General features: G+C 36.1%; 2 protein-coding genes across 3 annotated transcripts in view; one reads left to right on the forward strand and one right to left on the reverse strand.

The window, feature by feature from the left end:
• Positions 1-11,088: 11,088 nt before the first annotated feature.
• Positions 11,089-27,406, reverse strand: hsd17b3 (hydroxysteroid (17-beta) dehydrogenase 3). Of its 2 annotated transcripts, none has more exons than XM_079383320.1 (11): positions 27,037-27,406; positions 18,895-18,941; positions 18,015-18,090; positions 17,817-17,924; positions 17,652-17,719; positions 17,249-17,293; positions 16,724-16,758; positions 16,552-16,633; positions 12,731-12,796; positions 12,405-12,554; positions 11,089-12,290 (listed from the first exon to the last, which is right to left on the reverse strand). In XM_079383320.1, the coding sequence occupies exons 3-11, from the start codon at positions 18,073-18,075 to the stop codon at positions 12,195-12,197; spliced, it is 711 nt and encodes a 236-aa protein (XP_079239446.1). In that variant the 5' UTR covers positions 18,076-18,090; positions 18,895-18,941; positions 27,037-27,406; the 3' UTR covers positions 11,089-12,194. The 2 variants fall into 2 exon arrangements, with proteins under 2 accessions (XP_079239446.1, XP_079239445.1); XM_079383319.1 differs by lacking the exon at positions 27,037-27,406 and adding an exon at positions 21,244-21,474.
• Positions 27,105-27,501, forward strand: part of slc20a2 (solute carrier family 20 member 2) — a 43,573-nt gene continuing 43,176 nt past the window's right edge. The window contains exon 1 of the mRNA XM_079383318.1: positions 27,105-27,364. The gene's annotated coding sequence lies outside the window, so the exon portion shown is untranslated. The remainder of the gene's footprint in view (positions 27,365-27,501) is intronic.

The raw sequence follows: 27,501 nt of genomic DNA on the forward strand, positions 1-27,501 counted from the left end.
AGAATTATTAAAAGTGATTTTTTTTTAACCATGTATATTTAAAAAAGGGATCTTGAATGTTAATTAGTCATTTTTATTTTATTTCCTTAAATATTTTACAGTATTTATATTGGAATTGGAAACCATGCAACAACTTTTTTTTTTCCCACATCTGCCTCTCGTTTGGTTTGAGGCAGCTAAATGGCTTAAATAGTTTGGTGGTCTTGGACCTCAGACCAAAAAGTGGCGTAAATAGTTTTGAAGTAGTGTAATTGCTTTGATGAAGTGGCATGAATCTCTCTCACCGCAATCTCTTTCATGGAAGCTTAAGGCCGCTGCTGCTCGTTTCATGTCGTCTGCTGTGAGTCGCAGGGCTCAGTGCCTGTTGCTATCCTCATTACAGCTGCATTTAAGTCTTCAGTGCATTAGCGGTGGCACTACGAGAGAAATGACACTTGTGACATGCAGCTGTCGTCTCACATCACTCAGCTGTTGCACTGAGGTAAATGGAGGGTCTCGGGGGTTTATGGGTAGGATTTTCACTCTTGATCTCCTCTTAAATGCTGAAATTAGAAAGTGTTGATAGCCATTAATTCAAACCAAGACAAGTTGGGGCTACAACAGGAAACTTCAGACAGCCTCCAAACATCTGGGAGGTAGAACAAGGATGGTATATTGTCTTCACGCAACATTTGCCGCAATTGTTTGGATGGTTGGTTTACAAAGAATGATAATACCTTTCTGAGAGCTGTAGATTCTTATCTGTGCCGTAAAGGCCTTTCAAAACACACTAAAGGGACAGTAGGGTGGACCTACTGCTAGAACTGGTTTCTAAATTGATCTTCAGTTCTTACTGTATGTTCCTGATCATCAGTAGATTCTGGAGGAAATTTGTTTGTCATTTGTAATTTTTGTGGATTTTTATTTATTTACAACCTGAATTACGGATATGTTGGGACGTTTTTTAAATTGGAATAAAATGAAAACTAAAAGAATTTCAAATCACATGAGCCAATATTTTAATCACAAAAGAACAGATAACTATGATTTAAACTGAGCAATTTTAAAATTTTATGCACAAAATGAGCTCATTTCAAATTTGCTGCCTGCTACAGGTCTCAAAAATAGTTGGGACGGAGGCATGTTTACCATGGTGTAGCATCTCCTCTTCTTTTCAAAATGGCTTGAAGACATCTGGGCATCGAGGTTATGAGTTTCTGGAGTTTTGGTGTTGGAATTTGGTCCCATTCTTGCCTGATATAGGTTTTCAGCTGCTGTGGTATTTTTCGTAGTATTTTTCATTTAATGATGCGCCAAATGTCCTCTATAGGTGAAAGATCTGGACCGCAGGCAGGTCAATTCAGCACTAGGACTTTTCTACTGTGAAGTCATGCTGTTGTAATAGCTGCAGTATGTGGTTTTGCATTGTTCTGTTGAAATACACAAGGCCTTCCCTGAAATAGACGTCGTCTGGAGGGGAGCATATGTTGCTCCAAAAAATGCAAGCTGCCCATACCGTATGCACTTATGCACCCCCATACCATCAGAGATGCTGACTTTTGAACTGAACGCTAATTACATGCTGGAAGGCCCCCCCCCCCCCCCTTTAGCCCGGAGGACACGGCATCCGTGATTTCCAACAAGAATGTCAAATTTGGACTCATCTGACCATAAAACACTTTTTCCACTTTGAAACAGTCCATTTTAAACGAGCCTTGGCCCACAGGACACGACGGCACTTCTGGACCATGTTCACATATGGATTCTTTTTTGCATGATAGAGCTTTAGTAGGCATCTGCAGATGGCGCGGTGGATTGTGTTTACCGACAGTGGTTTCTGGAAGTATTCCTGGGCTCGTTTAGTAATATCAATGACAGAATCATGCCGATGAGTGACGCAGTGTTGTCTGAGGGCCCGAAGACCACGGGCATCCAACAAAGGTCTTCGGCCTTGTCCCTTACGCACAGAGATTTCTCCAGTTTCTCTGAATCTTTTGATGATGTTATACACTGTAAATGATGAGATTTGCCAAGCCTTTGCAATTTGACGTTGAGGAACGTTATTTTTAAAGTATTCCACAATCTTTTTACGCACTCTTTCACAGATTGGAGAGCCTCCCCCATCTTTACTTCTGAGAGACTCTGCCTCTCTAAGACATCCCTTTTATAGCTAATCATGTTACAGACCTGATGTCCGTTAACTTAATTAGTTGCTAGATTTTCTCCCAGCTGGATGTTTTCAAAATTTCTTGCATTTTCAGCCCTTTGTTGCCCCCGTGCCAACTTTTTTGAGACCTGTAGCAGGCATCAAATTTGAAATGAGCTCATTTAGTGGATAAAGGTGTAAAATTTCTCAATTTAAACATTTATGTTTTCTATGTTGTATTGTGAAAAAAATATTGGATCATGTGATTTGAAAGTCTTTTCATTTTCATTTTATTCAAATTTAAAAAAACGTTCCAACATTTCCGGAATTCGGGTTGTATTTATTTATTTATTTTTTTACCAGGGTTATGTAAAATATACTGTATATTTAAATGTTGTTATTTTTGTGTATGTATTAGTGCTTTCAAACGATTAATCACACCCAAAATAAAAGTTTGTTTACATAATATATGTGTGTACTTTGTATATTTATGTATATATAAATACACACACATGCATGTATATATTTAAGAAAAATGTTACGTTTCTATATTAAATATATTTATATATGATATAATTTATATGAATGTACATGTATACATGTAAAAATTTAAATATTTCCAAAATATATGCTGTATGTGTGTGTCTTTATATATACATAATAAATATACACAGTACACACACACACATTATGTAAAAAAAAAACTTATTTTGGATGCGATTAATCGTTTGACAGCACTAGTATGAATATAATATTCAAATGTATGGATATATATATTTTTTAAAGAAATACTTTTACTTTTTAAATACTTTTATTTAGCAAGGATACTAAACAAATACATTAAGGCATACAAAATTGTTATAAAATGTTCTTTTGGACTTTCTGTTTATGAAAAAATCCTGATTTAAAAAAAAAAGTGGCACAGTTTCCATAACTAAACTTTTTAACATTAATCTGGAATTTTTCAAGTTTAACTTTAATAATCTGGAATGTTTCAAGTCAGCATATTAAAATGATTTCTGAATGATTATGTGACATTGAAGACTGGAGTAATGCAGGAATAAATTATATAACATGTTAAAATAGAAAACAATTATTTAAAATTTTAATCACATTTCATAATATTACTGATTTTTAAGCTGTATTTAACTATATTAACCATTTTTAGGAAATAAATGCAGCTATAAGAGACTTCTTTAAAAAAAAAAAAAAGATTGTGCACAATTGATGGAATTAACAATAACATCATTTTACTCTAATCTTGTATAGAATCGTTACATTTATTATGTTTTTGTAAAACGTGGAAAGATTAGAATACACCAAATAATATAGATCATAGGGGCTTTTGCTGCCAAGAAAGGTTGAGAAACCCTGATTTAGTCTTTGGCCGTTTCTCAAACGGAAGGCTCCATCCTCCGGAGGTCGCATTTGTAGGCTGCATATGTCATAAAGAAGATCTTATTTTAGAATATTAACAATTATTCAATTTGACCATTATTCTTAGTTGAGTGTAAGTTGTAATATGCTTGTGACTCGCGAATGTAATGCTCAGTTAACGGAAATGACGTATGCAGCCTATAATGCAACCTCCGAAGGATGCAGCCTTCCTTTTGAGAAAAGGCCAACATGTGGCTTTGAATTAGTGAATTGAAACTGAAATGTTTTAATCAATTTCTGCTGTATGCAAACTCAGCAACTGAAAATATATGGCATCTGCTTCCCATTACACGAAGCACCTTCATCCTGTTATTTCTCCATGCTACACAAAGAGATATTCAGAAATAAGTCAGAATTTGCTTGTTTTAGTAGCACCTCCATCAGCACTGCGGTTCAGTCTGCAGTAGGTAACAAGCTGTTTGTTTTTCCTGATACAATAACCTAGACTTCAGTGCACTCACACGGGCTATGAGATCGGTCTGCTGATGAATCTGATTTACTTTGCTTATTTTTCAATGTCACTGGGCGATTTTATTTTATTTCGGAGAGTGTGCAAACTACCACAACCTCTGTCCAGACTGATGAAAAGGACAGCTTTCATTAAAATGGCATTGTTCGATGAAGAAAAGCCTTGACTGAATCATAAAACTTTTTTTTTTTTTGGCCAACTTTTCCCCCACAATATTTGATACTGATACTGCTTTGTCAGTTAGGATGACAAAATGCTTTAATAATTAAATAAAAATAATTAGGGAAGTTGCTCTAACTGGCTCATCAATGTCAAAATGACTGAGATGGCCAGTCAAATCAAAAGAAGCAGATGCCGCGAAGCTTCAGTTTTACCGGTGAAAAAGTCTGAGGTAAGCTATAAATAGAAAAATATTCAATATTTGACTACTGTTTTACAATAGAAATGTATAACGTCCAACAGTATTATCCTGTTATGCAAACTACTCGACTTTTGGTCAAATTTCGCTGTTTTGAATCATAAATATGGAATGAATCATTTCTGTGATTCAAGTAACGTTAAGCTAATAATAATAAAAAAATGTTGCGTTTTCAACACATTATGCATATTCACTCTGTTTCTATTTCAAAACACAAATATTATAGAAGAAATGGATTACATGATTATCTTTTTTCTTTATCCCATTAAAAACATTTAAATCTTTTACTCATTTTAATCCTTAACTCATTTAATAACTGATTTCATATTCTTTAAACACTTGCAGCCGGTCCACAAAAATCCCCCTACTTTATTTTGTTAGGTAATTACAGCCACGGCGATGGGTGCACCATCATTAAGGTGAGGCCTCAGGCTTCAGATACACTGATTTTCTCCCACTAAGTGTAACATGAGTAACTTATTGAATATCACACCTCACAAAATCATTGGAACACTATAACAATAAACTCCCACTCAAAATGAAGGTCTGACCCCCAAAAGAGTTCCCACACGTTCCTTCCTTGCTTGACCTAATTTGAAGTGTTTCGGTACATATTTAAGTAAGCAAACATGGCTAATCCAACTTCCCAGATAGTGTTATTAATGGTGTTTAAAGATGTTTTCATGATAAACACCAAAAAAAAGAACACATTTGACAGCAAAAAAGGGACGAAATATACAAATAGACAGTCCAGATGCTCTGTTTGGTCCCAAATTGTGCATGTTATGTCTGTCCCAAGTGATGACGAATGGAACTTTTTGATATATCAGGGTAAATATTTACCCATGGGGGAATAAGGCAGATTCTCTGTTTGACTGCCAGAGTTCAGCGTCATTTGATCCATTGTTTAGAGAATTGAGAGCTTGGTAAACAATCGGTCTTCCTACATCTGCCTGCTGTTTATGTGTGTAGGGACTCGAAGCCCTTGAAGCTGGACCACACAAGCAAAGCTTATTGAGACTGCGAGCAGTCAGATGCAGAGCGATGAAAAAGCAGTCCTCTCACTTTCATGTTCGCATTGCTGATGTAAACACGAAGCATTGTGCTCGTTTATTTCAGCTGAAAATTTCTGAAAAACAAAATTGTGAAAAAGCAAAACATGAGATATTTTACTCATCTATTTTCTAAACTGTCCCAAAGGTACCAGATTCATGTTTGTTGTGAGCAGTGGTTTATGTTTAGCTTGTTTTAGATGGAATTTTCATAGACAAGACAATCCAACATTAATGATAAACAAATGCTTTGAACACAATACAACAAACTTCAAAAGTGATATATAAACCTCTTATGAAGTGTGTATAAAGAAAATGAAGTGTGTATAATTGTAATGAATGTGCACTTGTAGCATACTTAAAATCTTGAAAGTTATACTTTTAAAAAGTTTACTTTCAAATACATTTTTACTCAAATAAAAGGCCATTTAAAGTTAATACACTTTTATGACTGTTTCTTAACACACTTAGTTCACCCAATATAGTTCACCCAAAAATTAAAATTCTGCCAGTTGACATGCGTACCATGATGCAAGTTAAATAAAGTTATTTTTGTTTTCTTTGTGCACAAAAAGTATTCTCGTAGCTTCATAAAATTAAGGTTGAATCACTGATGTCACATGGACTATTTTAACAATGTCCTTACAACCTTTCTGGGCCTTGAATGTGGTAGTTATGTTGCGGTCTATGGCGTTTCGAAAAGCTCTCGGATTTCATCAAAAATATCTTAATTTGTATTCAGAAGAGAAACTAAGGTCTTATGGGTTTGGAACAACATAAGGGTGAGTAATTAATGACAGAATTTTGGGTGAACTATCCCTTTAACACTTAAAAAGTGCACAAATGAAAAGTTTTACGTTATTCAGTATTGTATTTAATTTAATTTACAGTTGGGCAAAAAAGTATTTAGTCAGCCACCAATTGTGCAAGTTCTCCCACTTAAAAAGATGAGAGAGACCTGTAATTTTCATCATAGGTACACTTCAACTATGAGAGAGAGAATGGAGGGAAGTAATCCAGGAAATCACATTGTCTGATTTTATTTGCAAATTATGGTGGAAAATAAGTATTTGGTCAATAACAAAAGTTCATCTCAATAATTTGTTATATACCCTTTGTTGGCAATGCCAGAGGTCAAACGTTTTCTGTAAGTCTTCACAAGGTTTTCACACACTGTTGCTGGTATTTTGGCCCATTCCTCCATGCAGATCTCCTCTAGAGCAGTGATGTTTTGGGGCTGTCGCTGGGCAACACGGACTTTCAACTCCCTCCAAAGATTTTCTATGGGGTTGAGATCTGGAGACTGGCTAGGCCACTCCAGGACCTTGAAATGCTTCTTACGAAGCCACTCCTTCGTTGCCCGAGCGGTGCGTTTGGGATCATTGTCATGCTGAAAGACCCAGCCACGTTTCATCTTCAATGCCCTTGCTGATGGAAGGAGGTTTTCACTCAAAATCTCACGATACATGGCCCCATTCATTCTTTCCTTTACACGGATCAGTCGTCCTGGTCCCTTTGCAGAAAAACAGCCCCAAAGCATGATGTTTCCACCCCCATGCTTCACAGTAGGTATGGTGTTCTTTGGATGCAACTCAGCATTCTTTCTCCTCCAAACACGACGAGTTGAGTTTTTACCAAAAAGTTCTATTTTGGTTTCATCTGACCATATGACATTCTCCCAATCCTCTTCTGGATCATCCAAATGCTCTCTAGCAAACTTCAGACGGGCCCGGACATGTACTGGCTTAAGCAGGGTGACACGTCTGGCACTGCAGGATTTGAGTCCCTGGCGGCGTAGTGTGTTACTGATGGTAGCCTTTGTTACTTTGGTCCCAGCTCTCTGCAGGTCATTCACTAGGTCCCCCCGTGTGGTTCTGGGATTTTTGCTCACCGTTCTTGTGATCATTTTGACCCCACAGGGCGAGATCTTGCGTGGAGCCCTAGATCGAGGGAGATTATCAGTGGTCTTGTATGTCTTCCATTTTCTAATAATTGTTCCCAAAGTTGATTTCTTCACACCAAGCTGCTTGCCTATTGCAGATTCAGTCTTCCCAGCCTGGTGCAGGTCTACAATTTTGTTTCTGGTGTCCTTCGACAGCTCTTTGGTCTTGGCCATAGTGGAGTTTGGAGTGACTGTTTGAGGTTGTGGACAGGTGTCTTTTATACTGATAACGAGTTCAAACAGGTGCCATTAATACAGGTAACGAGTGGAGGACAGAGGAGCCTCTTAAAGAAGTTACAGGTCTGTGAGAGCCAGAAATCTTGCTTGTTTGAAGGTGACCAAATACTTATTTTACCGAGGAATTTACCAATAAATTCTTTAAAAATCAGACAATGTGATTTCCTGGATTCTTTCCCCCATTCTGTCTCTCATAGTTGAAGTGTACCTATGATGAAAAGGCCTCTCTCATCTTTTTAAGTGGGAGAACTTGCACAATTGGTGGCTGACTAAATACTTTTTTGCCCAACTGTATATATTTTAAAGGTACTAAAATGCCACCAGTGGTAGTGGAGGGTATACGCAGGTATACCCACTTCTAAATCCCCTCTGACGCGCATCATTTAGTAGTGTCCTGCACTAGATAAATCATGACAGTCCAGCATATGAGTAACTAATCCAGTCGCATGTGAATAAATGCAAATATTCCCTAAAAACATCCAGTAAAGACAGTGATGCGGTAAGGAACGAGACGTACACGCTCTCATGCAGTGTATGTTTCATTTAAAGGCTACTGGAAGCCGGATGGCGCTCTCGCGCAGAAAGTCCGAATCGGCCTCATAGAAGTAGCTACTAATTTATGAGTCACGACGTGCAAGAATCCAGCTATCGCTGTAGCCAAAGCTATCTCTACTGTAGCTAAACTGAATAAAAAGAAATGTGAAGACAGTAAACACATGATTGCAACAATATATGGTTTATGTGTGTTTTTCAAGTCAGCTCCAGTTAATAAAAAAACATCTAATTCTGAATAATGCAGTGCTAATTGATAGCAATTATTACACTTGGCAATAGATACTAGGCTATAAAATATATAATCTGCCTTATTCTGTGATAAAAATGGGAGGGGTGTGTGTGTGGGGGGTGGGGGTGTAGTATATAGGCTAAACAAATCAAAAATTGTCATTAGGAAAATACAGGAAAAATATGATAAATTATTGGTTATTGTCCAGCAGTGTAGCCTATTTGATTTATCAGCCAATTAAAAGCAAGCGGTAATAATAAATAAATAATAATAATAATCGTAATAAAACCTGTCAATTAGACAAAAAAAAAGTTATGTTTGACATTTCTGTCCCCCTCACTTCTGAAAGAACGATTTTTTTTATTTGTGTGTTAGAGATCACAATTCTGAACAGACAACTAAAGAAAATAGCATGTCATTTACTAGAGGTTCTGACAAAATGTCAGTTGCTGCAGTCTATTTATATATTTATTTTAATTATTTATTGCAAAATCTGTATCTCTTCTGCGGATATTATTTTCATAATGATCGTTACTCAAGCAGCAGAAGTTAAGTGACAGTGTGCAAATAGTACTGGCCCATTTTGGAGTGAACTAAATATGCAAGACTAGTTTTATGACACAGGTCGTTCATCCTTTGCCAGGCCGTTTAAAAAAAATGGGGCATAAAGTATACCCATTTCTCCAGGCACCACTACACCACTGAATGCCAGTTTATCATTATAAGTGTTTTAAATAGAAATTATAGCAATAAAATAAATTTTAGGTTACCATAAATGCTGAGTTCATTCAGTACTTTAATTTCAAAGACGAGAATTATGAAATTACATATTAAGAAGTCCTACTTGAGAGGGTCAAAAAAACACTCCTTAAGTTCAACTAATTTTGTTTATTATAAATGTAAACTCTAAACTAATAAACTCATGATGATGAATTGTGATGGGTATTTTTGTCATCACAGTTGATATATACCAGTTTATATATATATATATATATATATATATATATATATATATATATATATATATATAAACACACACACACATTTACATGTCATTTAGTAGACACTTATCCAAAGCGACTTACAATCGAGGACAATGGAAGCATTCAAAATAAAAAATGATATGCAAGTGCTATAACAAGTCTCAGTTAGCTTGACCTAGTGCTTGAGTTAGAGGGTCAAATAAAGATGGAGATGTCGTCTTTTTAGCTGATTCTTCAAGGAGTCAGCTGCTCAGATTGAGTTGGGCAGGTCATTCCACCAGGAGGGAACATTTAATTTAAAAGTCTGTGAAAGTGATTTTGTGCCTCTTTGGGATGGCACAATAAAGCGACATTCACTTGGCAGAACGCAAGCTTCTAGAGGGCACATAAGTCTGAAGTAATGAATTTAGGTAAAGGGGTGCAGAGCCAGTGGTGGTTTTGTTGGCAAACATTAATGCATTCAATTTTATGCAAGCAACTACATAGCCAGTGCAAATTGATAAAGGTGTGACGTGCATTCTTTTTGGCTCATTAAAAATGTATCTTGCTGTCATGTTCTGGATTAATTGTAAAGGTTTGATAGAGCTGGCTGGAAGACCTGCCAAGAGAGCATTGTAATAGTCCAGCCTGGACAGAACAAGAGCTTGAACAAGGAGTTGTGAAGCATGTTCTGAAAGAAAGGGCCTGATCTTCTTGATGTTGAATAAAGCAAATCTGCAGGACCGGGCAGTTTTAGCAATGTGGTCTGAGAAAGTCAGCTGATCATCAATCATAACTCCAAGGTTTCTGGGTGTTTTTGAAGGAGTTATGGTTGATGTGCCTAACTGGATGGTGAAATTGTGATGAAACATTTGGTTTGATGGAACCACAAGCAAGGTTGGGTTGAAGTTGATGGTCCTTCATCCAGCAAGAAATGTCTGTTAGACAAGCTGAGATGTGAGCAGCTATCGTTGGATCATCAGGATGGAATAAGAGGTAGAGTTGAGCGTCATCAGCATAGCAAAAAGCCATGTTTCTGAATGACAGAACCTAGTGATGCCATGTAGACAGAGAAGTGGTCCAAGAACTGAGCCCTGAGGCACCCCAGTAGTTAGATTATATATATATATAGCTATGTATATTGTTATATATGTGCTATATACACACACAACAGATTTATTTGTTGTATGTTTGTTTGTTTACCACTGAACAATTATTTTTGCTGCTTTTCAAATACTTTTATGTATTGATTTGTTTTGTATATGCAAGCTGTAACAATGATATTATCACACAATGCTATTAAACGCATCACATAATTTTGTTCATTCAATCAAAACATTTAGTTAATAGTTAGCTATATAGCAGTCTATTTAATTTAATGAAACAGAAACAAAACAGCCGTCTAGCAAAATTATGGGTCAGTGAAAGTGACTTTCAAGATACAGGGTATAAGAATAGTTTGTACCATGTTTTAAACCATAGGAAATTGTTTTGAGGTATTTGGTGGTTTCCCGCAGATTGATTAGATGATCTGCAATATTTACTTCTACACCACTTGTTTTTAAAAACATTGGATTTTCAGACACCACTGCTGCAATCAGAGCATGCATAGCTTTCCAAGTTAGATAGCGAGGAGAATAAAACATGACCATTTTAATTATTGCCTTAGTTTTATTCCACATAAATGTCTTTTCTGTTACAAGCAGAAACATTATAAATTATCAGTGGAAATTCCCTGTTGTAAAAACAGAAACCCCTTTAATATAAGTGAAAACGGATAGTTATCCTGTCAACTGTATTTCAATCAGGACAGCTCGCTCAAGGGAGAACAACTTTATTAACAACTACATCTGCGGTGGAAATCCCCCATCAGACTGCACTTGTTTGTATTCTTTACCTGCTCAGCATCTTCAAGACATTTGAAACTTGACTCCACAGAGATTCAATCACTACAGCTGATATGCTTCAGGTTCTGTAATGCTGAGTCAAAAATCTGCCCTCTGCTGGCTGAATGTCAGAAAGAAAACTAACAGCTCTTTAAAACAGAGCTTTAAAAAAGAAAGTAAATGAGATAAACCATAATTACTGCAGTGAATCTAGTGTTACTTTAAGAACATGTTGTAAGATATCTTCATTTGTATATTACTATAAATAATTTTTAAAACTGTGCACATTCTTTGTAGTGCTGTCTGCATATCAGCGTTTTCATATGTATTTTTGCTGTGGGTACAATGATTAATAACATAAATGTCGATATAAGGGAATAATGACATCATCAAAATTTTACATCACCTCCAAGCTTTAAAGATCATCACGTCAAAGTGCATTTAACCACTATGTGGCGCCAAATATCTGTTAAAGTGTTTTGTGGATATTAATGTCATTTATAAAATGCACTTTACAAAAGACCAAACATTTTCTAATCTCAAAATATAGACAAAAACTAACAAGGCCACATCTCTTACACTGTCATTTGGCCTTTCTGAGACTGACCTTCTGTTAATGTTATCAAGGTCAGTACAGCTCAACTATCTCCTGTCTACTGATATGATTATGATTAGTCATTATAATATGTTCTATTATCAACACTGATTTAGTGTATTTTGAAGGACTGTGGGTAAACAAATTTTTTCTTCCTCTCCCTTTCCTTCCCAGCCTTATATTTTTGACATAATGTATTGTCATAATTAGTGCAAACAAACCCAACCGTTTTGGTGTGTAAGTATCAAATATTCAATACTGTACATATACTTAGAGAATGACAGCTCTCAGCTTCCAACCCTCTGCTTCACATATTCCCTAAAATGATGCTGAAATGCTTCACTCTGCAGGACCCAGGTGGGAATGGACTGCACAATCCCGCCCTATAGATCAATTACAGGTTGGTGAGGCACAATACATGCACATACCTGATAATATTACATATTTATTAGTAAAGCAAGTCATTTTCAATCATTACCAGTTATTGAAGTCATTACCAGTATAGTATGAGTGACACTGCCATATGTTTGGTCACCGGCCTTCAGATACTTCAATGAGCTCCTCACAAACTCTTCAGGTGTGAATGTGACCATATCTGGATTCTGATGTCCTGTCATTGCTGTTGAAACCCCAAATGGAGCCACCGTCTGAGAACAAAATCACCATTTGGGAATGAGGACATTAATATTTTACTCCTGGTAAACTGTATGTACATTTAATACACACCAAACATTATTTGCCTGATGTGTGGCTAGGTTCTGTATGGTAAAGAGAGCAAAATAACTAGCATTCATTTGCAGGCATGACAAGTTTTTTACTCTACCTGTATAATGATTCCTTTGGATTTATATTCTGCTTGAATACCCTGTGAAAATCTCTCCACAAAAACCTGTGGATGAGATGTTTTTAATTTGATATGTTGACTTTGCCGGTACAATGCAGAACGGTATTTAGAGTTGCAGAAAGAGACAGAACGTTTCAACTTTGTATAGATGTCTTCAGAGCTGGGTAGAAACTGATTACATGTAATCTGGATTACGTAATCAGATTCCAAAAATTAAGTACTTGTAATTAGATTAAATTACATTTTTAAGACTACAGACTACAATTACTTTATATTCATTATATGATTACATATTATTCACACAATATCAATAAATATTTTATAATTTATTGACTCCCTAATTCCTTATTTTTTTGTCTTTCAAAAGCATTAAAATCCACAAATTCATGTTATTTCCTATATGCAGTGCCCTCCAAAAGTATTGGAACAGTGAAGACAAAATTGCTCTGTTGGCTGTGGAGTCAAGACATTTAAATATGATTAAAAGATGAATATGAGACAAAACTACAGAATGTCCCATTTTATTATTGAGTGATTCAACACATAGATGTTTTACCAGCTAAGAAGTTCAGCACTTTTAGAGTTTCATCCGTCTATCTGATGTGAGCATAAGTATTGGAACAGTTTCTAAGTGATCAGCTGTGTCCTGTTGCATTAATTCTTCAGATATTAAAAGCAGGGAATGTGTCGTATCAGTTATATCCATTACTTCTGCATTCTGAATCTTGCATTCGATGATGACACAAACCAGGAAGATGATGCGGGAGCTGACTTTGAGAGAAAAGCAAGCAATTTGGATGCTAAAAGAAAAGAGGAAGTCAATTAGAGCTCTAGCAAAAACAAAGGGCATGGAAATATCAAGAGCTTGGAAACCACCGGTGACATTAGCAACCAACAACGACCTAATCGGCTGAGAAAACAACAGTAGTTGATGACAGACAAATCATAAAAGCTCTGAAAATGAATCCTAAAAGACATGTCTGTAAAATCACCAACAACTTCCAGAAAGCTGGGTGATGCTCTGACAATCTACTGTCCTCAGGAGACTTTGACACAGAATTACAGATGCTACACAGCAAGATGCAAACCTCTGACCAGCTCCAAAAACAGAAAGGCAAGATTAGAGTTTGCAAAAACACAAAAAGGTGAGCCAGAAGAGTTTTGGAACTGTGTTTATGGACCGATGAGACAAAGATGAACCTTTATCTAAGTGATGGGAAAGCAAAAATGTGAAGAAAAAAAAGGGAACTGCAAATGATCCCAAGCATACAGCCTCATCTGTAAAGCATGGTGAAGATGATGTCATGGCATGGGCATGCAAGGCTGTCTCTGGAACAGGCGCGCTCAACTTTACTGATGACTTAATGTATGATGACAGTAGCAGAATGAATTTGGAAGGGTACAAAACCATCTTGACTACCAATATTCAAGAAAATGCCACCAGATTCATTGGGAAGTGCTTCATATTGCATCAGGATAATGACCCAAAACACCCTGCCAGTTCAGTCAAGGAATTTATAAGGGCAAAGAAATGGAAAGTCTTAGATTGCCCAAGTCAATCTCCAGATGTAAATCCGATTGAACATGAATTTCACCAGCTGGAGAGGAGAGTAAAGGCAGAAACTCCCCAAAACAAACAACAATTGGAATTGGCTGCATTAAAGGCTGGGAAAAGTATTTCAAAGCATGAGACCAAGAGTTTGGTGAGGTCTATGGGTCACAAACTCACTGCTGTGATTGTACGCAAGGGATCTGCAACTAAATAATAGCTTTTAATCTTTTATATCTGCCTTATTTTCAACTGTCCCAATACTTATGCTCACATCAATGAGTGGGATGAACTCTAAAAGTGCTGTTCTTTTTATTATTTAAAACATCTATGTGTTGAAACGACTAATAATAAAATGTGACATTCTGTAGTTTTGTCTCATATTCATCTTTTAATCATATTTGCAAATGTCTTGACTCCACAGCCAACAGAGCAATTTTGTCTTTACTGTTCCAATACTTATGGATTCACAACCTATTTGGTCCTCTGAACCTCTTTCACCTAATATATTTACAACCCCAATTCCAGAAATGTTGAGGTTTTTTAAATTTGAATAAAATGAAAACTGAAAGACTTTCAAATCACATGAGCCAATAGAACATTCACAATATAACGGAGAACATAAATGTTTAAACTGAGAAATTTTACACTTGTATCCACTAAATGAACTCATTTCAAATTTGATGCCTGCAACAGGTCTCAAAAAAGTTGGCACGGGGGCAACAAAGGGTAAAAAGCAAGACATTTAGAATAGATTCAGCTGGGAGAACATCTAGCAACTAATTAAGTCAATTTACATCAGGTCTGTAACATGATTAGCTATAAAAGATGTCTTAGAGAGGCAGAGTCTCTCAGAAGTAAAGATGGGCAGAGGGTCTCCAGTCTGTAAAAGAGTGCGCAAAAAGATTGTGGAATACTTTAAAAAAACAAAAATTCCTCAACGTCAAATTGCAAAGGCTTTGCAAATCTCATCATCTATAGTGCATAACATCATCAACAGATTCAACAGGTAAACACAATATGCCGTGCCATCTGCAGATGCCAGCTAAAGCTCTATCATGCAAAAAGGAAGCCATATGCAAACATGGTCCAGAAGCTCCGTCGTGTCCTGTGGGCCAAGGCTCATTTAAAATGGACTGTTTCAAAGTGGAAAAGTGTTTTATGGTCAGATGAGTCCAAATTTGACATTCTTGTTGGAAATAACGGACGCCGTGTTCTCCAGGCTAAAGAGGGGGGAGATCTTCCAGCGTGTTATCAGCATTCAGTTCAAAAGCCAGCATCTCTGATGGTGCATAAGTGCATACGGTATGGGCAGCTTGCATGTTTTGGAAGGCACTATGAATGCTGAAAGGTATATAAAGGTTTTAGAGCAACATATGCTCCCCTCCAGACGACGCCTATTTCAGAGAAGGCCTTGTGTATTTCAGCAGAACAATGCAAAACCACATACTGCAGCTATTACAACAGCATGACTTCGTAGTAGAAGAGTCCGGGTGCTGAATTGGCCTTCCTGCAGTCCAGATCTTTCACCTATAGAGGACATTTGGCATATCATTAAACGAAAAATACGTCAAAGACGACCACAAAGTCTTCAGCAGCTGGAAACCTATCAGGCAAGAATGCTAAAAATGCTACACTATGGTAAACATGCCCCCGTCCCAACTATTTTTGAGAGCTGTAGCAGGCATCAAATTTGAAATGAGCTCATTTTGTGCATAAAATTTTAAAATTTCTCAGTTTAAACATTTATGTTATCTATGTTCTATTGTGAATAAAATATTGGCTCATGTGATTTGAAATTCTTTTAGTTTTCATTTTATTCCAATTTAAAAAAACATCCCAACATTTCCAGAATTCGGGTTGTAGTAGAAGTATGATTTTTATGATTTAATTAATTATTAGCTTTTCATTAAACTCACAAACAACCAGCAGTTCCTTTATGAACCCCTGTTTGGGAAACCTTGACATAATGTAATGTTTAATGCACTTCATATTGTTAATTAAAACAAATGGAATATATTGCCTTACTCTTTGTATTTTTTACATCAATATGCTACAATATTATCCTGTTTAATCAATGTGATAAATGTGTTGGGTCAAAAGTAATCTAAAAGTAATCAAAAAGTAGTCTGATATATTACCTAAAATATGTAATGTAATGGATCATGCTACTAACTAAAATTGTCATGTAATTTGGAATTAGTAACGGACTAAAATGTGTAAGTAATCTACCCAGTCTCATAAAGTTTACCTTGGATGCTGCGTAAAGGGTGTAAATGGGGAAGGGTATTTTGGCTATGCCAGAGGACACATTCAGAATGACTCCTCTTCCTCTAAGGAAATACATATGGTCAGTGTGCTGGCCATTTGTTAAAATTTGTTTGAAAAATCCTGAGAAACCTATTGAACAGAGAAGGCCAAACCTTTGCTGCATGCCTGGTAGCACAATTCTGCACATCTGAATATGGAAAACAATGCGAGTACGTTATTAAATCTCTTTAGAAGAACCAATTGTTCTCAACTGGCTTTTATTTAGGATTTTATGATTGATGTCAGGTGGTGATTCAAAATTGTTTATCAACTAAAATGATTTTTTTGGATAAATTATAAAATAATCAAACATTTAAATTTATTAACATTATGATGAACTATAGGCCTAAAAAATATCCAAAATCATTAGCATGACAGTAAACTAATTTACAAAAATTTTGTTTGATTAAAATCATGACCTTTGGCCTTGATAACAAAAGACTGACAACGAGAGTTTTCTCCCCGACCTTTTAAAGTTGATCAACCAGTATTTTTGCTAATCATACATGATTATGCATTTTATTATCTGCATTCTGTAACCCTGTCAGAACAGAGCTGAATTTGGCGTGTGACTACTGCAACCCAACAGTTAACAACTGCCTCATTGTAATGTATATGGTGAGTTTGCTTGCACGCACCTTAACCATGGCTTTCACATTGCAGTTGATAACATCATGTATTCTCTAGGAGAGGCCACAACATGAAACATACTGTAGAAATGACAATATCTGATAAACACTCCAAAACTTTGACTGTTCACTTCTAAAAAATAAAGGTTCTTTATTGGCATCTACAGTTCCATGAAGAATCTTTAACATCTATGATTTCTCTTCAATGCACAAAAGTTTCTACAGATTAGCATAATGTTCACTAAGAAATGGTTCTTTGCATCACTACAAAAAAATTTCAATTACTACACTACATCTGAAATAATTTTAAAAGATTAAATTAAAAGACCTGATTAATGAGAGCTGGCAGTAGCATATTCTTTATAATATTAAAAACATTAATAATGACTGTATGAACCATTGGTGACCTCACTTCTTCCAGGTCAGCCGTTTCAAGTAGCTTGCAGGGTATTTGGCTGGGCAGAATTCCCACATTGTTCACTGTGTTTAAAGAAAAGTAACATTGATCAACAATGTTGAACATGTTAGAACATTAAATACATACTTTGACACAATGAGATATCTGACACCTACTGACCTAAAATACCAATTTCCAAACCCTCAATGTTTTCTTGAATGTGTCCATATATATCATCTTTGGTGAAGTCAGCAGCTATTACTTTGACTTCCCGTCCTGTAGTGAGCTCTGTCAGGACAAGACAAGGATGCTGGTGAAACTGAGCTCTAACACTACAGACAAGTTGAGAAGCTGAAATTCCAGCAGTAAACGCTTTACCGATCTTCCTTGCTGCTCTGTCAAGCTTCACTTGGTTTCTGCTGATGATGATCACGCTCATACCTAGTTTTGAAAGCTGCAGAGAAAGGCAGTGTTACCGAAACAGCCTGGTCTGATACTTGGGATGAGCTGGTGTATTTCTTGTTTTTATGTGGAATGGGATCTTTACATAGAATTTTGAAGTAAATTAAAGATTACTTCCTGTTTCTAGTTGTTTACATGTCCTTGTTTAAGGCCCAGTTCACTGATGTAAATTTTTGTGGAAGAAAAGCGTTCAGAGATCATTTAGTTTTTATAAATAAATACTGCAGAAATCTGGTCACCATGTTAGAACACAGAAGGTTTCATAATCACTTCTCTACTACAGGAATCCTGCAGCACTTTAGTGTAACTTTTCAGGGGTCAATGAGCGGAGTAAAATGTTTATTTATTTATATACACTACCATTTAAATGTTAGTACGATTTTTGGCAAGAAATTGTTTTTTTTATATTGAATATATTTTAAAATGTAATTTATTCCTGCCCTTAACCCAGTCTTCAGTGTGACATGTTTCTTCAGAAATCACTCTAATATGCTGATTTGCTGCTCAAGAAACATTTCTTATTATTATCAATGTTTAAACAGGTTTCTTCAAGAAATAAAAGTTCAAAAGAACAGCATTTATTTGAAATGGAAATATTTTATTGTTTAACATTATGAATGTCTTTACTGCTAGTTTTAATCAGTTTAATGCTTCCTTGCTAAATAAAAATATTATTTAAGTGCATTTTACTGTTACCTTTTAACTGTATACTTAATTACTGAACTAATCTAATATCTAATCTAACATCAATATTGTCATAATAAAACAGTTTTTACATATGTGGTAGTGTTGTTACCTCTTCAGCATATGCTCTGCCTATTCCATCTGACCCTCCAGTGACCACTGAAACAGAGGAAATATTCAATATTAGACTTAAAATCATGAACTGGATGGTATGAATAATAATTTTATATTCTCTGTAACTTATTCACTGATTGTGAAAAAGTGATTGACTATTCATTTTGAGAAACAAATAAATGTTTTTTTTTTTTTTTTTTACAGTATAAATAACTATAACCTGCACATAGCTTTTAAATCAAGCATATCCAGAACATGATAGTCTGTCTGTTTCCTGTCACTCTCTCTAAGAATCTCACAAACTTCAGATGAAAGGCAGTCAGTGTATGTTTGTTTTAACAGCACGTTCTTGAACAGACTGTGTGTACCCACCAATTCACTAAACAAATAAGGAGCATGGGTGGTGCATATGTGTGAAAAGTCATCTTCTCTGAATATCTAGAACTGCATCTTCTCTCCACCGCTGTTAGTCCATCTGAGAAGTACATGGGAGTACTGAAGAAAAGGGGTGCTGGAGGGTCAATGGCATGACCAGTGTATAATATAGAGGAAATGATGTAACATGTAATTACGGCCTTCTTGCTTTTATTACTTTTGCAGACTAGAAAGGTCTGTGTTGTCCTCTGTGTGGGAAAATGGCTTTTTTGTGTCTTTCTTTCTTGTTTCCCATGCCTTCGTTCTTTCTTTGCGTCAGTGTTCTTGGTGTACAAGAAGTACAAGTAGTACCCTGCTTTAGATCTCAGTGAGATCTCAAGAGAAGCGAATATTTTGAATGTCTCAAATGTGAACAATTCAGTCCTTAGCTGGACTGCTTCAAATTTTGCAATGTATAAGTACAACTATAATAAATAAATACTATTAATATATACATGATATATTATTTAATAGACCCAAGCTATGAACTAACAATGAGCACATGTACATTAACTAATGTTAAGAAAGAATAATATATTATGTAAAAAAAAAAATTACTTATTATAATTTGTGGGGGCCCTATAAGCAAGTGGTCCCTTACGGGCCCCCCTCAGTAGAAATTGTGCTCCGTGGAGCCCCAAGGCTGCATTTATTTAAATAATAAAATATTATATTTATTTATTTATTAATACAATAAAACAGTGGTATTGCAAAATATTAAATAATTAACTTTTTGAATATATTTTTAAGTATTCTGGTAATGGCAAAGCTGAGTTTTTTAATTTCACCAGTCTTCAGTGTTACATGATCCTTTAGAAAACTAATGTCTCTATAGTATATAAACGCAAATCTTACAGCATTCTATCATGCACTCATATTGGCTAAGCCAACTAGAATATGCACAACAACTTACAAAACTTTCTGCATGAATATATATTTACAGTGAAAGAAATAGCAGATGTAGTGTGTCTAAACATGCTAGAAAACACCCCCTGCAAAGGGATATTGTAATGCATGCTCTCTCTCTCTCTCTCTCTCACACACACAAACACACACACACACACACACACACACACACCAGGAAGAACTTTTCAAAGCCTTAAAGAGAAAGAATAGTTGCAGAAGGAGAGAAAAAGTTATGTTAATTTGATTTCAAATGAGCAGGAACAACCATTCAAAGTCAAGAAATGAAAAGAGTAATAACGTCCTGGAACATACTGTTCTAATTGCCTTTTCTTCTCTGCCACTCTCAGTGCCGGAATGGAATGGAAAGAAAGCTTGGGAAAAAGTGTCTGGAATTGTTGTTTTTTGTTGCTGAACTGGTATACTCAGGATGATTTCAAGAAAGCCATAAGGAGGGTCTCTCTTTTGTCAACAATAAAAGCGCTGTTTAGGAAAGCAAGACACTTTGTGAGGGACAATTTAAAGTGAGATGAGAACCTTGTTCCTGGGCTAAACGGTGGGAAAAAAATCAAGGTACTGATGGTTTGTAGGAGGGCTTCATGGTTCAATCATGCTTTAAATCCACTGCTCTCAACCAGGGTTCCCTCACAGCAGGGGGTCGGTTCAGAAGATGTAATAAACATTGCCTTTTCTTAAATGCTGAAATCCTGACATTTCGAACTGTTAACCAAATTGAAACTAATGATCTTTTAAGCAATATTTAATGTAGTAATGTGAAAGTGTTCTTAATGAAAGTTATTATAAAGGTTTACCAACAAAATCCAGCTTTTTTATTTTTAGTTTGTCACTAGTTTAACATTGCTGCTTTCTCTCTTAATTTTTATTTATTAATAATTTATTAATAATTTATTTCATGCATTTATTATTATTTTCTTTATTTGCAAGAATCTTTCAAGTATAAAAAGGCAGGATTATATAGAACATGCATGCTCAACACAAAAATGAATATCAAAATACTGGTGTATCTCACCTGCCCATTTCCCCAGAGAGGTGAAAAAAGTCTCAGGAAGAGGACAGAAGAGCTTCGGGACAAGAATCATAAGCAGACATACTAATTTCCCTCCAAAAACCAGGACAGCACAAGTCCCGGTCAAGATGAAGATAATCTCAGTGAGCGTCATGACAGCTTTTCTCAAGGCTTAAAGTGAGTCCTTCCTGCTATCTTGGCCCCTCTTTTCACTGCCACGGTTCTCTCATTCTCTCATTTAAACTGACCACAAGCTTCAAACCCCAGTGCTGACAGCTCCCTCAGCCAATCAGAATCTTCTCTTCCCATTCTCACCAGGACAGAATTCACATTCCTCATTTTTTTTGTCATTTATTATGAGTAAGCTCACCTATCGTCATCCAAATCCCAGAGTGAAGGTAATTTTAGTGAGTTACCTTGCGTCACAGAATGCTTAAATCCTTTCACTGCTACTTTGATCTTACAGAACTGATTTTAAATGTCTTCGTGGAGTTGTCTCTGCTTGCTCTGGCAAAAGTGTTGCTAAATATAGTCCAGCCAGATCAGGCATATCATTTAACTGAAGGCTGCTGGTTAAACCCAAAACACTGCCAAATGTAGATTTTAGTCACTATTGTCCCAAGTTGTTGAACTCTCCGACAAACTATAAACTATTCACTAAATCTGGCACTTTTAGAATTATTTATTATTTGTTTATCTTGTACATTTTCAGTTCATTTTATTTTCTGTTATTCGAATATGCTTGTATATGCATATTAACTGTATTTTGTGCTGTTTTAATGTAGTACAATAAACTAAGTGAAATAATTACCAGTATTATATAATTGAGATTAGGGGTGGGCGATACGTATACCGGTAGACAACATTAACTGGTAGAAATTTGTCAACTGGTATAGATTTTGGACAATCGTCTCTACCACAGTTACATGCTCATGTGACATTGCTGTGCTACGTGCAAAAACAATGCAATGAGCAGTGAAAAAGAACTCATGAAGATGATGCACATAGAGCGCAGGAGTAATGAACTGTTATTTTTGCCACTTTATAGGCCTTGAACGATTATATACACACAACAGTATGTGTCAAAATGCTCGTCTTTCCAAGTATCCTCGTAAACACAGTAGGTCTTAAGTCAGAGCAAACAGCTGAGAAAGAAACATGTGTAACAGTATATTGGATCCAGGCAGCTCTTAAAGTGACAGCAGTCTACACACTAAAAACTGCTGGGTTAAAAACAACCCAACTTGGGTTATTTGGCAACCCAGCGCTGGGTAAATATTTGACAGAACACATGCTGGGTTATTTTGACCCGGCTGGTTGGGTTAAACGTTTTTACTAGTGCCGTCAAACGATTAATCACATCCAAAATAAAAGTTTTGTTTACGTAATGAGTGTAATGTCACGTGTATATTTATCATTTATATAAATACAAACACATGCATGTACGCTGTCACGAGACGCTGATCGATATGCTCAAATCGAACATAACTTAATGCGCTCTGCAGATTAACGGTTTAAATCATAGACTGTAAAAAAAATGGACGACGCGTCTCCGCTTCAAAAGTGATGCCAAAACATCTCATTATGGCCGCTGCCATCGTGAGTAAATTACGTCATTTGGAGCCCGAGTCTGCGCAGTAGAGATTCATTTGGAGCCCGAGTCTGCGCAGTAGAGTCGTGAGGTGCAGCCACGGAATCAAACTCCCACAGACCCAATCAACCATAACGACACGCCCCGTTTTTATAGCATCAAATTACTAGCTAAAATCAAACTTACCACAAAAACGAACAATTGAACATATATCAGCGTGATAACTACCTTAAATGACCAAAATTGTATTGGAAGTGTAATTCATTTTTTTATTATGACTCTAGCCCCATTCGTTTACATGGAGAGGGCGGGGTTTATGACCTGTACTGCAGCCAGCCACCAGGGGGCGATCAAAGAGCCCGCAGCTTCACTTTCCAGTACGAGTGAGAATTTAAATAAATAAGTTCGTTAAGAGAACTGAGGGGGGCACAATTTTTTTCTGAGGAGGCAGTACTCCCTTTTGCCAATACAAATCTAGAGGGGGGTTTTTGCTCAGCCAATGCAAGTCTATGGGAAATCTTTGATTTTTGATAATTATACAAAAACTGTATATCTCATAATTTAGAAAAGATATAAAACAATCTACAGATCAGGTCTTACAATGAGAAATCTAAACTAAAGTTTTTAAAAATATTTTTATTTTATAACAAAGGTTTTTTTTTGTTTCGGTTTCAGCTGTATCGCACAAATTTATTAATTTACTAATTTGATTCATTTTGATTAACTAATTAGATTTTTTTTTACAGTAATAAGGCGTGTTTACTAAAAAAAAAAGATTTTACAGTTTATGAATTCAAATCTGGGTGATGATATCGTGAAGGATAATATCGTATTGATAATTCATCAGTAAGATTATCCAGACACACCTCGTTGTGTTCCTTTACCAGGAAGCAAGGAAACACGGAACGAGGAATTCACAAACAGGAGTCTTTACTAATCCAGTGGGGAACATAGGAGACACAGGAACACATGGGATGACATTCAAGAACCGACAAACACTAACTGAATGGACAAGACCTTAAATACACAGACAATTAGGGAGGAAGACGAGACACACCTGGAATCAAATCAACAATCAACGTGAGGGGAAAAACTGGGTCACAGAACACATGGGGAGCAAAAACACAACAAAAACAGGTCCATAATCCTGACATTACGCCCCCTCCCGTGCGTCCTCGCACCGTAGAAACATCCAAAGGGGAGTTGGGGGTGGGAACTTTTTTTTTCAGTGAAACAAAAGTTAAATGTGTTCAGAAATGTTATCATAGTTTTAGTGACAATTACATTATAAACCAATTATAAAAAATGCAGAGTTTTCGTGTTATTAGAATTTTAACAAAAATTAAATTTGTGCCAAAGGGCGTTTTACCCCACCTATATGGCAAAACGCCCCCATGGGTGGGGTAAAATGCCCCCCAGTCTGACAAAGCAATTTGCTTTAAACATTTACAGCAAATTCAGAGTACAGGCAGTTCTAGCTTAAAATTTAAAAAGAACATAATCAATAATTATGAGTTACAAAATTATAATAGTCTATTTGAAAGAAAAAAAAAAAAACTCAGCTGATGATAACTGGCTAGCTAACTAGCTACCTGATGCTAGCGTGAGGTATAATTATTAAATATAGAGTCCAAATATTTTTATCCAACCAACTAGTTAGATTTCATTTGATGGAAAAACAAAGGATTCGATGTTCAAAACAGAATAATTACAGTAATTGCCCATTGCCCCCTGGGGGCGTTTTACCCCACACACTATGTTTGAGAAAAAAGTATTATGTCATTCTGAAAATATAATGATATTTTTATTAAATAACACGTTCTCTCTATCTACAGGTCCCACTGTTCTCATATCATGTATAACTGTGATGATCTACAAAACAACAAGCTTTAAATAAGTTTTTTTCTTACTGCTGAAAATGAGATTATTTACTGTGAAATCTGTTTTCTCTCCGTTACATCACCAGTGTAAGCTTCATGGTGAAAACTTCTACATCACTCTTGTCAACATAGTCCATAGGTACAATAAAAATTGACCTTGATTTTATCTTATGGTTATTTTGGGAAAAACAGTAAGAGGATGTTTTACCCCATGGGGTCGTTTTCCCCCGCTCTACCCCTACATTTTTCAAGGGAAGATAGAAGGGTAATAATGACTGATCACGTCAACTTTTGCAACATGATTTACTGTAAATGTGCATTGCTTAGGCTACTTTATTTGTTCACATTTTGCTTTCATAATTATTGATCTTGTGAAGAAAATTCAACATTTGCTCTTTATTTCATCATCACACTAATTACAGTTCTCGTGGTCTCATGAGCCCTGTCTAACACCCCTGCTAAAAAACACCAATAGAAACCATCACAGAAATTCCAATGGTTTCCATTAAAATACCATCATAAACCATTAGCTTTTTCCAGTAAAACTATTACAAAATTCCTTTTTGTAGTGTGTTTTGGGTATGTTTCCAATAGGATTTAACATCCCACCAATAGAATCCATCACATACCAGTAGACACCATTATAGTTTCCATTAAAATCAATACAATTCCCATTATAACCATTAAATCCATTACATTTTCTATTGTTTTTTTCAGCAGGGACATTTGTCTGGCACTGCAGTGTTGAGCTCTCTGGTATCATAGACTCACAATATTTAAGCAGCTCCAGCGCTATCTAGTGGTTAAAAAAAAAAATAATCATGCCCTACAGACCAACGTATAAAATGTTACCTTACTCCATTATCTTTATTGCCACAATTGGCCAGAAAGGTAAGATGAACTATCCAAGTAGACTGAAATGCAAACTCACTCTTGTAATAACTGAATAGCTTTGCACATTAAGAAGTTTCATAAAAGGGCTTAATTTGCCCAACAGCTTTAACTAAATGAATGGGTGTGTAGAATGTTTTCTGCCTCATTAATCCCTAGTAACCGGTTTGTTATATGATTCAAGCGGGATGTTATTAGTGAGATGGAAACCTTTAAAATCTTCACGTTCTTTATTTGATTTAAGACGTCGTACTAAATCAATATTTATATGTGGGCTTAAAACAGCAGAGGGCCCTGTTCACCAAGTTTGGGATTTTATTTGACGAAACAAATCTCAATACAACGATCAAGCCCTAATTTAAATTTATATTCAAATGCCTACTATACTCATATGCATATGGTTCATATTGTCATATCAAAAATGAACTCTTATAGCAGCACTGAATTCAAATAACGTGTGTCTTTGATTATATATAAGGTCTATATCAAAGTAAACCTATGGCACGTATTTCAGTAGTACAGAGAAAATTTCCCTAAATATTCCTAATCCCTCGAAATAATTATTTATAAATGTTAATATTCTGGTGCTATATGTCTAGGATGAACTCGGTGAACTCGTGACTGTGTCCGATTCGTAAACAAACCCTTTTATCCAGTCGATTCTGTTCGATGAATCTTTTGAATCACAAGGCTGGTCTTTCATGAAAATAAATAATTGTAAATATTAAAATGTGTGATATTAATTATATTAAATAGTGTAATCCTTTGTTTTTCCATCAAATTAAAATAGTATATAATATAGGCTAATGCTAAATATATTTACGTTCAATATTTAATGTTCTTAATGCGATGAATCACAGATATTATTATTAAACGTATTTTATATTAATAAAACGTTTATAAAAATTTCTATTATATTAATTAAATACGTTTTATTAATTTATTTAATATTAATAAAACGTATTTAAAGGTTAGAGTGTGATATGGCAGGGACCACGTGATTACGTGCACAAAATAACAGTTTTAATACACCCCCCCCCCCCCCCCCATCGCTTCCCATAACAGTCTCGTGTGGCGCGCATGTGTTGAGAAAGCGCGAATGTTGTTACGTAACGGCACGAAATTACGTATGCTGACAACTACCAGCCCACTTCCTGAGACATAAAACATCAATATTACGAATAGAGTAGTGATTCATAATTCATTGTTATCCTAATCCAGCGTCATTAGGGATAATAATCGATCTATCGTCACGTGGCTCCGACAAATCTGGCTCGTTAAAGGTTTCCTCAGGAAAAACAATGACCTCGTGCACCCGCCAGAAATATTTAAAAACAGTAGTTTTCAATCCTGGTACTGAGGACCCACTGCTCTAAACATTTTGTATATCTCCCTTATCTGACACATTCAATTCAGTTAATTTATCTCTCCCACCTAACGAAAGCCTGTTTGCGCAAATCCGCTGCCATTTGGTTGCTTGAGCTGAAGGGGGACAGGACGTTGCATCCACGGGTTTGTCTCCACACGTTCTTTCCCATTTTTTCTCTGTACACGGAAAGCTCCAGCCCCCTGATCCCTCAGGCGCCCGGATGCACACCAGCACCAGCAGCAGTAGTCAGTCAGTCCGGACAATAATGGTCGCCAGAGCTGGAGGAAACGTTTAGGAATCCCCGCGCTAAAATTCGCTTAATTAAAGCGAGGGCTCTTGCACTGATCCCCGAAGCACGTTAAAGCATCTCCGGAGGACTGAATTCTCTTCTCGGTGAGTAAGAGCTGTGTCACTGTCCGCTGTCACGCCGTCGATAATTCTTCAATGGATCAGATTCACGCGACAGGGAATATTTTCAGATCCACGCGCTCTGAAACAGGAAAAGACCCGAGCATTACTTTGTTACTCGC

The sequence above is a fragment of the Barbus barbus genome, assembly GCF_936440315.1.
Source record: "Barbus barbus genome assembly, chromosome: 28".
NCBI lineage: Eukaryota > Metazoa > Chordata > Actinopteri > Cypriniformes > Cyprinidae > Barbus > Barbus barbus.